This window comes from Chelon labrosus (genome assembly GCF_963514085.1).
Source record: "Chelon labrosus genome assembly, chromosome: 19".
NCBI lineage: Eukaryota > Metazoa > Chordata > Actinopteri > Mugiliformes > Mugilidae > Chelon > Chelon labrosus.
Window position 1 is genome coordinate 10,042,278 of NC_140352.1, and position 14,380 is coordinate 10,056,657.

General features: G+C 42.6%; 3 protein-coding genes across 4 annotated transcripts; 1 reads left to right on the forward strand and 2 right to left on the reverse strand.

Annotated features, from left to right (window-relative positions):
* The first annotated feature begins 959 nt into the window (after positions 1 to 959).
* Positions 960 to 5,293, forward strand: lrrc59 (leucine rich repeat containing 59). 2 transcript variants are annotated; one of them, XM_084567072.1, is made up of 8 exons: positions 960 to 1,092; positions 1,232 to 1,353; positions 1,517 to 1,576; positions 1,800 to 1,958; positions 2,711 to 2,815; positions 2,904 to 2,976; positions 3,089 to 3,292; positions 3,408 to 5,293. In XM_084567072.1, the coding sequence occupies exons 2-8, from the start codon at positions 1,252 to 1,254 to the stop codon at positions 3,689 to 3,691; spliced, it is 987 nt and encodes a 328-aa protein (XP_084423198.1). In that variant the 5' UTR covers positions 960 to 1,092; positions 1,232 to 1,251; the 3' UTR covers positions 3,692 to 5,293. The 2 variants fall into 2 exon arrangements, with proteins under 2 accessions (XP_084423198.1, XP_084423199.1); XM_084567073.1 differs by having other exon boundaries at positions 3,089 to 3,280; positions 3,408 to 5,292.
* Positions 5,294 to 5,311: 18 nt separating this feature from the next.
* nat9 (N-acetyltransferase 9) lies at positions 5,312 to 10,163 on the reverse strand. Its single transcript, XM_084567074.1, has 6 exons — positions 9,834 to 10,163; positions 8,327 to 8,436; positions 7,948 to 8,088; positions 7,786 to 7,845; positions 7,249 to 7,343; positions 5,312 to 7,164 (listed from the first exon to the last, which is right to left on the reverse strand). Exons 1-6 carry the CDS (start codon positions 9,908 to 9,910, stop codon positions 7,015 to 7,017), a joined length of 633 nt encoding a protein of 210 aa, XP_084423200.1. The 5' UTR covers positions 9,911 to 10,163; the 3' UTR covers positions 5,312 to 7,014.
* A 789-nt stretch (positions 10,164 to 10,952) lies between these two features.
* syt15 (synaptotagmin XV) lies at positions 10,953 to 14,109 on the reverse strand. Its single transcript, XM_084568243.1, has 7 exons — positions 13,613 to 14,109; positions 12,473 to 12,627; positions 12,105 to 12,397; positions 11,813 to 11,980; positions 11,632 to 11,740; positions 11,377 to 11,559; positions 10,953 to 11,110 (listed from the first exon to the last, which is right to left on the reverse strand). The coding sequence occupies exons 1-7, from the start codon at positions 13,882 to 13,884 to the stop codon at positions 10,971 to 10,973; spliced, it is 1,320 nt and encodes a 439-aa protein (XP_084424369.1). The 5' UTR covers positions 13,885 to 14,109; the 3' UTR covers positions 10,953 to 10,970.
* Between the last annotated feature and the right edge of the window lie 271 nt (positions 14,110 to 14,380).

The window sequence follows — 14,380 nt, forward strand, 5'->3', positions numbered from 1 at the left end:
TTGAACCCAGAACCTTCTTGCTGTGAAGCATCAGTGCTAACCACACATTCCACTGTGCTGCCTTTCTTAGGCAACAAGTCAGGGTATTTTTGTTGTTGTTAAAATGTGTAAGGAAAAGAAAGTCCTTAGCTATAATTTGCTTTATCTAAACAGAGAACATGATCTCCCTAGAAATACAAGTTAGATGTTAGTCTCACATTAAGAAAATCTGTTAAGATACTTTATGATGTGAAATGAGATATTTCAGTTTATAGATAGATAGAGAAATCTTTATTGTTATTCAGAATACACACCACAGGTGCAGTCATGAACAAAATTTTGTTGCAAATAGCTCAGGTAACAACGCTACAAGACACAAGTACTTAAATAAAGTGTCAGTAAACAGTAATAAGGTGCTTAAGAATAACAATACTGTACTGGATTATTGCATTGAAATTATTGCACTTGATTATGGCAATTAATGGATTATTGTCTTGAGTTATTGCACTGTATTTTTAATCATCCTCAAACCTGACTACAGACTATTGTGGGCAAACGATACAAAAAGCACATTTCAAATAAGGATTTATTTCCCTTTTTACAGTTTGTTTTACTATTGGGGAAAATCCGTATTCATGAAAAGACATAACAATAAGAGATTTGTTTTAGAGACTGGCGTTAGGATTGCCCCATAGTATTCCACATGTTTTTGTGAATCTACATTATGTATTGTATGGACATAATGTATTGAGTATAAAAACATTAACTTTTAAAGTTTTATTTTTCCTAAATTTTATTAGAATGGTTAAATATTGGTAATGTCTGGTTATGTCTTTGTGTATAGTTGTGTTCATATTAATCAGTTTTATTTTCTAGGTGTGCTGTTTCCTCCGCCGATACAGGGGGCGCTGTTCGCTCCAGCCTCTCCGCGCTGTCGCTCAATCAGTGACGTGGATTTTTCATTGGGGCAGTCAGTGCTGCCAAAAAACAGAGACCCACCGACATCTCTGAGCTTCCACCAACTTTCCCCACGTTTACAAGTCGGACCAGTCTGTGTGTTTGCTCCTCGTTTGTCAAACTCGAACTCTGGGTTTTCCGCCGCTTTGGTAGCAGGTGAGCAGATCGTGTGAAACGTTCATATTTCAGGCTTCCCTGTTCTCTGCCAGTCACAAGTATCTGCAGCAAAAACTGTTATAAGAGGCTGAAAATCCCCTCATGTCAGTATTTATTTGTGTTGTTTTTTCCTTCTCAGAGTTTACTACAGACTGCAGAATGAGTAAAAACAGCAAAGTGTTGAACCTGAAGGATAAAATCAGTGGTAATGAAGCGGACCTGAGTCTGTGTAACCTCACTGAGGTGCCAGTCAGAGAGCTAGTAAGTTACTCATTGTTTCTGTCTGCAAAAAAAAAAATAAAAAATTATATATATATATGTATTATTAATAAATGCATGAGATTTTAAACTCATGTGTGGTTTTATTTCCGAATTTTGCCCAGTACAAATTAAATATATTAAATGCAACTTCTGTTCCAAACAGGCTTTATTCCCCAAAGCGACAGTTGTGGATTTGTCTTGCAACAACATCATCTCTCTTCCTGTGAGTATTAAACACACAAATCAAACTGAAACCTGTGATTTTTTTGAACGATTCCATCAAATTATTAATACCCTTTGCATTAGAAAATCTCTGACACTGAAGGAAACCCTTACATTTTTTGTCTGTCCAATCTTTCATTATATTGATAACCACTTCTGTGTCTGGATAAGCTGAAAATATAAGGACCGATGTGTGACTCTCTGACTGATTTTCCTCCATGCAGCCAGAGTTCTGCAACCTGACCCACTTGGTGAAGGTGGATCTGAGTAAAAACCAGCTGACCTGTTTGCCAGACGACCTGGGGAACCTGGTCAATCTTCAGCATCTGGATCTGTACAACAACAAGCTGACGGTGCTGCCTGTCAGTTTCTCTCAGCTCAGGGTGAGTGCTCACATCGCATGAATTATAGCCTTAATGTGTGTGCACCGGTCAGCCACAACGTTAAAACCATTGACCGTCTTGTGACAATTCAATGTTCTGCTGGGAAACTTTGGGACCTTAGACATGTAGCACCCACCTAGACCAGACCAGACACCCCCACCCCATAGCAATGACACTCCTTGATGGCAGCAGCCATCCCCAGCAGGATGCACAAGGTGTTGACCTGGCCTCCAAATTCACTAGATCCCAAACTGATAAAGTATCTGTGTGATGACCCACAGAGGCCCCTCCGACCAAACCATCAACCCACGCTGTTTGTTAACTTAGTACTAAACCTAAAGTTGTAGCTTTGTATTTGCCATGCACACGTGAGAGTGGTATGATTCTTCCAAAAGCCACAATGTAGAAAGTATGAGGTGGAGATGAAGAGGAGCAGGAGGAGGGTTGCACAATAGACAGCCTGTAACTGTTGAATTTAAAGCACAGGGACTTGGGATTGATTGGCTCAGAGAAAGCAAACAAATAAATAATTGGATCAGAGTGGTGACGTAGATGTTGAAGATTAATCTTGACAGCATGACACAGCAGAATAGATGATGAAACTGAACGTGAGGGACAGATCTTCCTTATTGAACTTTAACCTGAGATTCATTAAGCTTATCTGATACGTTATTCATATGTCAATATTTTGTAATGTATGTGGTTGAGGTACTGCGCCTGATTTCTTTAGCTCACTCTGTATTTGTGCTCAGAGTCTGAAGTGGCTGGACCTGAAGGATAACCCGCTGGAGCCCGGCCTGGCCAAGGCTGCGGGAGACTGTCTGGACGAGAAGCAGTGCAAACAGTGTGCAACCAAGGTGACAAGGAAATGTAGTAGTCAGTCGACTGGTTAATATAAAGTATTAAAGTAAAAGCGTCCTAAATTCTGAAGGCATGTTTTTACAGGTTCTGCAGCACATGAGAGCTCTGCAGGACGAGGCAGATCAAGCACGAGAGAAGCGCCTCCTCAGGGAAAAAGGTGGACCAGAAATGTTTTCAAATGAAAATAACAATTCAGAAACTAAAGAAAAGGAGCCGGCAGTCCTTTAATGTAAATTGTTGAAAGAATGTGTTCGTCATCTTCCCGTCAGAGCTGGAGAAGAAGAGGGAGGCGAAGCAGAGGGAGCGGGAGGCCAGAGAGAAGGAGGCTCGTAAACGGGAGAAGGCGGAGGAGAAGGAGAAGAGGAGGAAAGAGTACAACGCTCAGAGGGCGGCGTTGGCTGTGCAGGAGCAACAGAAGAAGAAGAACGAGGAGAAGAAGAAAAAGAACGGGCAGGCAGCAGGTGGGAAGAAAGGTCTGAGTCATGCACATTTTTTTTTTTAAAGATCTAGTTCATTATGATTTATTAACTTGTGTCTGCTTGACGTTTAAGGAGTCGTTCTAATGTCACACCCTTTGTTTCACCTCAGGAGACAAGAAGGTCGTCGTGGAATCGACGCCCAAACCTCGACGCTCTCTCATCGGCCTGCTGTTCAAGCTCCTCCTCCTCCTGCTGCTGGGTCTGGTCGGCGTCGCCGCTGCCTGCCGGCTGACCGACCTGCGCAAGGAAAGCGTCTGCGTGCCGATCAACGTCGCCGTTGACGACAGCCTATACTGGGCCAAGGAGCAGGAGGGCGTGGTCAGACAGCTGGTGCAAAACCTGTCGTCCGCGGCGAAAGAGCTCCTCGAATCAATGCAGACGTCCAAGAGCTAAATACCTGCGCGCCTCCTTCGAAAGCTCGGAGCTGCGGGTCTTTCCACCCTCGCCTGTGAATCCTGGGATGTTTTTAATATTCTGAAATCATAAATCTCATTAAAATGTGCAACCCTGCATCCCCTCGCCCTGATCGTGGCACTCGGAGGTGAAAAGTCTGTGCAGAAAGACAAAGGGGACATGGACGGATGTGTTTAAAATCATCTTAAATTCCTATGGAATTGTTGTCGCTCTTGTACCCTCTTTGTACCACAGCCTGTTTATTTTTTTTGTTTTTTTGTTTTTTTTAAAAAAGGAATCGTCTTAAATCTCTCCCTGGCGACCACGTTTTGCACTCTGACCATCAGTTTGTGTTTAATGTGCATTAAATGGAGCGACGGTTGGATTTGAGACGTGCTCAGTGCAACGTCGGCGAGAAGTTCTGAGCCTCGGTCTGAGCGTGTGCAGTGAAGGCGGCGTGAATGTAAAGCCTTCGTCTTTATAGTCAAACCTGCTAAATGTCACGGCTCATTCACACTGTCTGGCGTGCAAACTAGAGCTGGTGTGAGTGGATTTGATCGCAGATGCAGCAACAACACCAGGCTCATATGGGCGCCGGTAATAAGACGCTATGTCACACAAATGCCAAAGATCAGTGAGGTCATTCTGCTCTTTTAACGGCCAATCAAAGGATACTTACACAATGTTTTGCGTTGTCGTTAGGGCTGCAACTAACAGTTAATTCGATTAATCTGAGTAGTTTCTGGAGTGAATCATTAAATTCAACAATTTGTGAAAAATTCAACGTCTCCTGATTCAGTTTATTTTGATTTATAGCAACGGAAAACAGCAAAATCGTCGCTCCATGTGACTGTTTTCATGAACAGAATGATGAACTGATTTTAAAAGTAGTTTCAGTCGATAAATCGTCTTAACTTTGTTGAGAAACCATTATGCAAATGATGCTGCTGTGTTTCAGGAGTTTTGGATGGATTTTTTATTTTTTTTTCCCCTGCGTCCCTGTCACATTTCATTAAGTCTGAAAACGTTAGTAATACTGTGCAAGCTGTAAACGAACAAGCTTCGGACTTTTAAGTTTCGAGAGTCTTGTCTGTCTTGGAGAAGCGATGAAGGAAAATCCAAAAAACGCAGCAGCAACACGTGCATCATCTGATCTTTCGGAATCTCGTAATGATTAAGGACACGGAGTGGATGTTGGAAGTATCGGTCCAAATTGTGAAATGCCTTTCTTTTTCCAACTTATTTTCTTAAAAACCTGCCAATGCTGCCACTTGTACAGCGCTGTCAATGCTCATCAGCACCATTAAATGGCTATGCACTGCAACAAATATTGCACTGTTGTGTTTTTGTGATGGATGAGTACGCCTAGCTTGAAGTTTCAACCCCACTCCCAGCTTGAGTCTTGAGGTTTATGGCCTTTAAGATGATAGAGAACGGCTCGTTGAGGAAAAACCAGGACACCATCCAAGTGAACGTCCAAAAAAACGTCTCTAGTTACAGTTGAGTATCTGGTTGTTAACATACTCCAGTCATGTGAGTTTCAACTGTGCGCCGCCCACAGATCAAAGGTCGAAGATGTTCCTATTAAAAAAAACTTAACTTCCCATCTATCATTTAGAACTGAAGAAGTCACTTGGATGAATGGTGAAAAGAAAACTCAGACTCAAGTCCAGTTGCCTCTGTTTTATTTTTATTTTTTTTGGATATACTAAGATCTGAATGACTGAGCAACTGCACAGACAGACACTCTTATCTGAGCATAAACTGTCTGGTCATAGACGTATCCTCTCAACTCCATGACAGGACTTCCTGTGCCGCCACGTGAAACAGAAACTCTCAACCCACGGAGTCGTTATCTCCCCTGAATATTCGAATTGCTCCCAGAGGCTGTTATCAGACAATAGATGATGGGTTCCCAGACAGACTTTCAATTGCTTCCTTAAATAACATGAGGCAAAAACGTCTAGACATCGACTTCTCTTGATTCTCTTGTCTAGATTTCATCAGCTGAAGAGTTTTAGAAATGCAGACAACTAATGCGGCACTTAGGACAAATATGTTTGCAGTAATTACGAGATGTGTTTCACTCGGGAGGATTAGACTTGATTGGCTCTGCAGCAGAAAATGGAAACGCTGCTCCTTCCTACATGATTTATAAGACTCTTAATTGCCAATTAAAAAGAAAGTAAGTTAAATGTTTATTGTTTTCCCATCTGAAAAATAACTGGTGTTTAGTGCCAAAAAGCCAGAAGTGAAACTGAAACGGACATGAAGAGGTAGGAACCATAGACTGTATATAAATATGGATGACGCGTAGCCACAGTGACTCGACCACACTTCCTCCAGACTCGCCTGCGTTTTTGTCTAATTAATACTACGCTCTGAGGGACGTGAAATGGAGCGGTTGGCATGACAACTTATGTCACATCCTGTTCTATAGCGTCAAATATCTAATTAAAACGAAACTTATCCAAAAGATTGACGCTTGAACATGCGTTAACATTATATTAACTACCTAAAATGACAGAAACCATCCTTGAGAAAAAAAAAAAAAAAAAAAAACTATTTGACATGTATTTTAGTTTAGTGTTTTAGTTAGGCTCAAGTCCCATCCACTAACACAGAGGGGGTGGAGCTTATGATCTATACTGCAGCCAGCCACCAGGGGGAGCTCTACTCGCTTTGACTTCACCTTTGAGGAGCTGTACATCTTTATACAGTCTATGGTATGAACTTGCCTTTTGTCTTTTTCTATTTTACTGTTATGATTTAAATCTGTTTAAAAAAATAGCCGGTTGTTACTGATACTGAGATCCTATAATGAGGCAGAATCTCGACATTTTGTTCTTTTGAATGATTTTTATAGGTCGTCAAGGTTGTTAACAACCCAAATAAAGTCAATTACATCCTCTAGAAACCACAGGATCTTTAATTTATCTCTACTCTGAGCATCAGAGATGAGACATTTGCTTCAAAGAAAAGAAATGTGAACTGACTTCTAAAACCTCTGGACTCTCAGAGTAATTTAAAGGAACAATCAGACATTATGGAAAATATTTACTAGTATTAAAGGCTGATGAGAACTTTGCCTTAAGATCCTCCTGGCAGCATCTCTAATTCTACAGTTTTCAGTTTCTAGATAAAAGACAACAGAACATGAAGTAGCATGTGAATCACACCGTATTCGGTGCGTCTGTCAGTCATCCAGGTGTATCCAAAAACAAAAGCAGATTGTTCTGCAAAGGCTCCACAATTCAGTCTTCAGTTCTCAGATTTCATCCGAATGATCTGCTTCACGACTGGAAGTCTTTGAGGAGTCAGAGTCACTGTGAGAGCACCTCCTGTCTGCTGCTGCAGGTCTGTCTGTAGTCTCTCTCCTTCATGTGGGACGTCTCCTCCAGCAGCTTCTTCCGAAGGGACTCATCCACCGTGAACTCAAGGGTCACCTCTTTGAAGACTTTACACACCGACGCCTGTAACAGACACAACGGTAGCTGCGAATTTCGCAGATTTTGACTGATCCACGTTTGTTTTAGACAGACTGATAATCTTATTACCTCCCGGAAGTGCAGCTTCTTGAACATGGCGATGCTGACCTCGTTGTCCAGTCCGATTTTTGCTTGAAACTTTCCCACCCCGAGTTTGGTGACTCCTGGTGGAAGGCAACAAACGCATCATTAGCACCGGAAGTAAACTTTCCTCCACAATGGTCTGAAGTGACACAGGCTTCTAGGAGTTATGAGGCTCTTTTTGCAGGTGATGCTTCATTTTGTCAAAGCCATTAAGTGTAATTAAGAAAAGATTTGACTCAACGTTTTTTGACTCAAGCCCAAAGAAGACGTTAAATGCATGTGGCTCATTTGATTTTGTTCAAGGTAAGATTTGCTCGCATTTCCAAAAAAAAAAAGAAAGAAAAACTAAGCAGTGATTCAGCAGAAAGCAGAAGAAGGTGGAATACAGGCAGATTTTTTATTTTTTTTTAACTTTCACGCAGTGTTTTTAACCGTCTGTCTACCTGCTGCGAGTATCAATAAGTGATTTGTTAATTTGCAGCTTTAACAAGCATTTAGAAACCTTTTTTATTAGCTGCTCACCGTAGCACATCATCATACGTGCCACCTCCTTCCCGATGCCTTTGCCTCTGGAACTGGGCTCTGTTTAAAAAAAAAAAAACAACAAAACATTGTCAGTATAGGGATTTATTAAGATAACTAAGCTACACTGCAAATGTTTGACGAGCCTTTGCCGCGTGTCACCTGCTATCATGATCTCGACCTCAGCCAAGGATGGGTCCGTGGGGTCGGTCAGAAAGATGTTGACATCTCCCACCATGCACTGCTCTTCTTCTACACTGGAGTCCACCCACCGCTGCTTATCCAAGATGATGAATGTGCACTCTGGACAGTTTTAGAGATAGTCAGTCAGGAGGGTCTGATCTCTTATTTTTAGTGACTTTTAGTGATTTACAAAAGCTATGAGCAACCAAATCTAGAGGGTGATGGTCTGCAAGTATAAAGCTTTTTCTATCACTAAAGGCCAACTTGCTGATGGGTCGGTGTTTATAGACGCTGACAGATTTTTTTTTTCACCCTTTAGAATGTAATCTCCTGAGTGCACAGACTGAAGAGCGCTTACTGTCGTCATCTTCCCTCCAGCTCTTCTGCATGTCGTACTCCTGCTCCAGGGTCAGCGGCTCTGAGGCGGTCAGCTGCTGCAGCTCCGGAGACTTCATCCACTCATGATACCTGGATAAAACATGTGGATGTAAACTTAAATATACAGACGCTAAAGAGCCTAACGTGGCTTTTGAGTCGTAGTCTCGGTCTTGTGTATTTAGTTTGACAAAAGATATTTCTAGATTTAAAGGGGAATCTTATTTGTGGCATAAAATATGATTGTTTACTCACCCATATAACTTTGGTGTCATTTGGAGTCATTCGGAAGATATTTAGATCTGCGTATATCCATATAGTGGGAGTGACTGGGGCACCGAAACGCAGCCTCTAAATAACGTATTGTCTGCCGTGAAACTCGTGCATTTCACCAATATTTTGTTATGATACACTAGTGCTATTCCCCGTTGAGTCCGGAGCTACCTGTTATCATCATCCGGGGTCTGTAGATTGACCTACTAACCTCTGACCTGGATGATGTCACCTCTGAGCGCTGCATGGCTTGTTTACATGTAATTCGCTACTGCTAGTTTTTTGCAACATGGCTGAATATTTTTCCGACTCTGAGGTTGTGGACGACGACTTTGTTTATGATGGACAAACCTTACTGTTTTGAGCCAGAGTATATGGATGAGGAGCTCATTGAAAGGAGGATGCGGAGGCAGAGAGAGGAACAGCTGGCCAAAGAACAACAAACCACTGCATGTCCGAGAATAGATAACAGGTAACTCCGGACTCAACGGGGTATAGCACTAGCGTGTCATAACAAAATATTGATGAAATGAACAAGTTTCGCAGCAGATAATGCGTTATATAGAGGCTGCGTTTCGGTGCCCCAGTCACTCCCACTATATGGATATACACGGATGTAAATATCTGACAAACGACTCCAAATGACACCAAAGTAATATGGGTGAGTAAACGATCGTATTTTATGCCAGAAATAAGGTCCAAGTTGTCAAAAACAGTAATTTAAGTAATCAACTCACTTGAAACTTGACTTGACTGGGATCATTTTTAACTTTGTGCAAGAATAAGTCATCTCCCATGACATCTAGACTAAAAAAACATTTTATATAATCGCCCACTAAATGGAGTTTGTGGTGAGACAGCTTTGTCGGTTATTTGATATTGTTAAAACTACATTTTAAAATGTTTCCATAAAAATCTAAATGTGCAAAATTGGGACCAAATTTAAATCAGGTGCCAAAAAACTGTAAAACTAAGTATCAGTTCAGTTCCTTTAATTATTAGAAAAGAAAAACACACAATCTCAATCTTCAGCCTTCACATCTATATCATACTTAAGAGTCAAATCCAGTGAGTGGGTCACACACAAACACTGTGACACATCAGGAGTGGATTAAATTAAAGAAATAACACGTGAAGACACAAACAGAGTTGGTTAATAACAGGCAAACATGTTGGACAGTGATGCTCATGACTAAAAGCTGTGGGCTAAATGTTACCTGGGAACGTGGTTTACATTGTAAGGAACCAACACGACTTTGTGTCCCTCCAGTAAAGTGTTCTCATTTATCTTCATGATGCCAAACCGGATATGACTCTAAAAAACAATAACTTTAAAATAACATATACACGTTTATCTCCATGTCGCCAGCTCGCCGCAGCACTTCCTCATTCACGCTCTTCGTCGGTTTGATCTGCGGCTGCGCTCAGCGTCAGGAAAGAAAAGCGGCGCCGCCTGCCGGTCAACAGGAGGAAGTACAGGCCGCAGTCATTTTCAGGTTCTTGCCTTTTATTGAGAAAATGTGACAAATCATCCTTTAATGTGAAAAGTGTTTTAAATTAAACATTTAGCACAGAGATAACCAGATTATAATAAAATAAAACATTAGAAAATAAAACATTTTACATGATATTTCCTTGAGGAAAATAAAACTATTTATTTGGATGATTCTTTCCAAAATAGCAGAATAAAGTGATTTATATTAACTTCTTATGTCTTATGCACAGATTTACAATACATACACAAAACTAAAAACTAAAAAAAATAACAATAAACTTAAGAAAAAAGGCAACAAGTTTGTCTGCCATTATATATTTATGCCCCATAAATCAGAACATGTTACAAAATCTTTATTAACTGTTGTGGGGGAAATCTGGGATAATTTAATCTTTTTTTAGTGATTAAACAGTTGGTTTAGAAGAAAACTCCAATTGTTTAAACACCGCTGGATGAAAAGAAGTAACAAAAACGGAGCAAAACTGATGGAAACCTCGGCTGTAGAGACTTAAAAATTACTACGTCTTATCATCATAGTGTGACAATTTTCCCTTCAGCAGGAGAAACCAGTTCTTTATTGAATCTTATTCAATGTGTCCTACATTTGCTAAGCTGTGTATTTGTTGACTTTGTAGTTTTTTTTTGGTGAAAGAATTCAGAATACTTCATACTTCACTTTATCTCTTTAGTTAACAATATTTACCGCAAGCTGTAATTGACTTCCTGCAACAACTAACACACTAAGGGAGTGGCGTTAGTCGAAAGAAGTCGTCTTCACTACACAAACAAAAAAGAAAAAAACATTTGGTTATTATTTTTTATTTCAAACTTTACGCGTCTCTCGAGTGTGATTTAGGTGTTAAGTGGCCCTGCTCAGTCTGTGCCACAGTTTGACCGGCTCCTGTGCCTTGTTGACCATATCCATCCAGTGCTGCAGCTGCAGGCCCCTGGCGTACATGAAGGGACCCAAAACCAGCACTCCCAGCTGGGCTGGAGGCTCTGGAGGCAAAATGAGGACATAAACAAGGTGAATGCACACAAGCAACTCTCACAGCTGCAGCTGCTTCAAGTTAACTCTGCTTTATCTTAGCCTTTAACTATGCATCTCAAACTGAAAATCAAATTTGTGCCACCGAACCTTTAAAATCAACGGGCACTGATAAAATCCTGATTACAGCGGTTGTAATACTATCAAAATGAGATGTTATCACATTTACACTGAAACTTCATTGGGCATTGATCAGGTAAGTTGGTCCGACAGTCACCTGAGCGGACGCTGTTCGGCTGCTGCAGCTCGAACCTCAGACAGGCCTCGTCCAGGTGCTGAGGTCGCAGTTTAAAGGTCATCCTGTAGTTGAAGTAGGGGTCGCTTTCACCTTTCACCACGCAGCTGCGCTTGACCTTCACCGCCTGAGTGTGAATCTGCAAGCTCACCTGGGCGCACACACCTGCAGACAGATGCCGCAGTTAGACGTGAGTGGTGTTTTTCACTCGTCGGAGCCACGAGCTTGTCCTCGTACCTGCGTCTGTGAGCAGCTGCAGACCTCGCGCCCTCAAAACCACCACGGAGAGGCGCTGCAGAGACGAACTGTAGCTGAGGGATATCTGCACGTCGCCCAGCTCTGAACACTAAGAGACCGAAAACAACATGTCACGACTAACTCCATGCACGCGGTACATTGTGTGTGTGTCTGTGTGAACCTGAGCGTCGTCCTCAGTCTCCAGGTCTCGCCACAGAACCCTGCCGGCCTGACCGAGCTCCCCCTCCAGAGGAAACAGCACCCTGCCCACCGCATGCCGTTTACCATCCTGCTCCACACTCAGCACACACACACTCAGGGTGCTCTGAGGCACACACACACCTGACACCTGTGGACGAAAGATGCAGTATATGCACCTTCTTTAATATAAATAAAATACACACTAAATGTTTTGTTTTGCCAGTATATGTGCGCGCTTCTCTCTGCAGATTTCCACTTGGAAACCGAGGCACCTGGAAAATGAGGCAGTCGTTGAACTCCGGGTCGGGCCCCGTGCCCCGGGCCTTGGCCTGGCGGGGCCGCCTGTCGTCAGGGAGGAGCCGGAGCTCCACCAGCGTGACGTTGCCGTGGAAACGCGGAGGGAGGTTGCCGAGGCGAAGCAGGGAGACCATGAGCTGCTCGCTGCTGTGCCGATACTCCACGGAGAAGCAGAGGCGGGTGGCCATGCCGGGCGGCGGGGCCACCACCTCGTTCAGAGGAGGCACAGAGTAGAGGCCCGCCGTCACCGTCCCCACTGGGTACCAGCCTGGTGATGACTGGCAAATTAGTGGCGGGACTGCAAAAAAAACAAAAAGTTATGGTTCCCAGATGGGTGACTTACTCGTCACTGACAGTGACCCGCGATGAGCCAGTATGTCCCGGCGGGCCTCCTCCATCTTCGTCTCCTGCTCCTCCTCTTTGTCCTGTCTCTCGTCGTTTTTCAGAGGGCTTTGCGTGACGAAGCGAGGAGGAAGGGCGAAAGGAATCTCACCGGGACTATACCACACAAAGAGAAAACTGTTATGAGCTAGTTTCCCCAGCCTTTCATCGTTGGTGTCGCCTAAGTGATGGGGATGGCCTCTTCTTTCTCAGATGTACCCACATGTTACAGAGGATTCATTCATTGTTTCTAATAGTTTTGTTCTGGTTTGCTACTCTCTTTGAATTTTTGTGCAACAAAGAAGTAAAAATACACAATGTGCCGCTTGTTGAGATTATTCTTCTATATTTTTCCATCTGTAAATCAAAGGTTTTAAAGGATAATTACCGTTTTTTACAACCTGGACCTTATTTCTGGCCTAAAATACGATTACTCACCCATATAACTTTGGTTTAATTTGGAGTCGTTCGAATGATATTTAGATCCGTGTATATCTATATAGTGGGAGTGACTGGGGCACCCAAACGCAGCCTCTAAATAACGCATTATTTGCTGCAAAACTCGCTAGTGATACACTAGTGCTATTCCCTGTTGAGTCCGGAGTTGCTTGTTATCTATTCATGGACGTGCAGCGGTTTGTTGTTCTTTGGCCAGCTGTTCCTCTCTCTGCCTCCGCATCCTCCTTTCAACGAGCTCCTCATCCGTATACTCTGGCTCAAAACGGTAAGGACGTCCGGCCTAAACAAAGTCATCGTCTACCAACCTCAGAATCAGAAAAATATTCATCTATGTTGCAAAAAAGCAGATAATGCGTTATTTAGAGGCTTTGTTTTGGTGCCCCAGTCATTTCTACTATATGGATATCCAAATGACACCAAAGTTATATGGTTGAGTAAACGATCGTATTTTATGCCTGAAATAATGTCCAGGCAGTAATTCCCCTTTAAGGATACACAGTTCAAGAAAACTAGGATTCTGGACAGGTAATTTGTCCGTTCAACTTTGAGCTAATGAAAATAGACTATAAATATACTAATAACTCCTTGCATGTCAAAATTCTGATTTAAAGCCGCGTGCGTATGTGACACGAATGGTACTGACGTGGTCCAGGAGCCCTGAGACACCAGGATCACCGGAGGGGAGCACGCTGGTACTGACGGCACAGTGGGGAGCAGCTCCTGGTACTGACTCTGACCTTTCTTCCTCCTCCGCAGACAACACACCGTCAGACTCAGCAGAAGCAGCAACAGCAGGCTCACGGACAGACCGACGGCCAGGAGCAACGCCTGGTCTGAACACACAAACGGGTAATAATAATAATACAGGTGTGCTAGAGGCAGTGGGTTTTTTGTAGATGTTTGCTCACCTGCCATGGGTGGGAAATTCTCCAACTTTCTCAGCTCAGACTGACGGACTCTCCACAGGTGAAGCTACTACTTAGCATTCGTTATTAAGAGTTTACTGTTAGTGACTCTGGAGAGCCGTGAGAGTTTGACACAGCTGGCTGGTTCTCACGGTGGCATGCTGTTATCTGCATGGCTGCATTAATCTCCAGAGGAGCCCCTGGGCCATAAATGAACTCTTGGGCCCCAACCAACAACAACTGATTCTAGACACTAGCCAGTGCTCTAGTTGAAATAAGTAATTTTTAAGCAAATACATCTCTTACTCCAGCCTTATAAACTAGTTTTCTCAGTCCTCTTTTGATAAGCTAATTTTTTTACGGTTTTAGCTGCTAGCAGTCAAAAGAAATCCCACATGTTAATGTCAGGGATTGATGATGGGCATATTTCACTATTTTTCTGATATAACTTGAATCAATTATTAAAGAAAATAATTGTCAAGTGTACTGACAATGAAAACAACCCT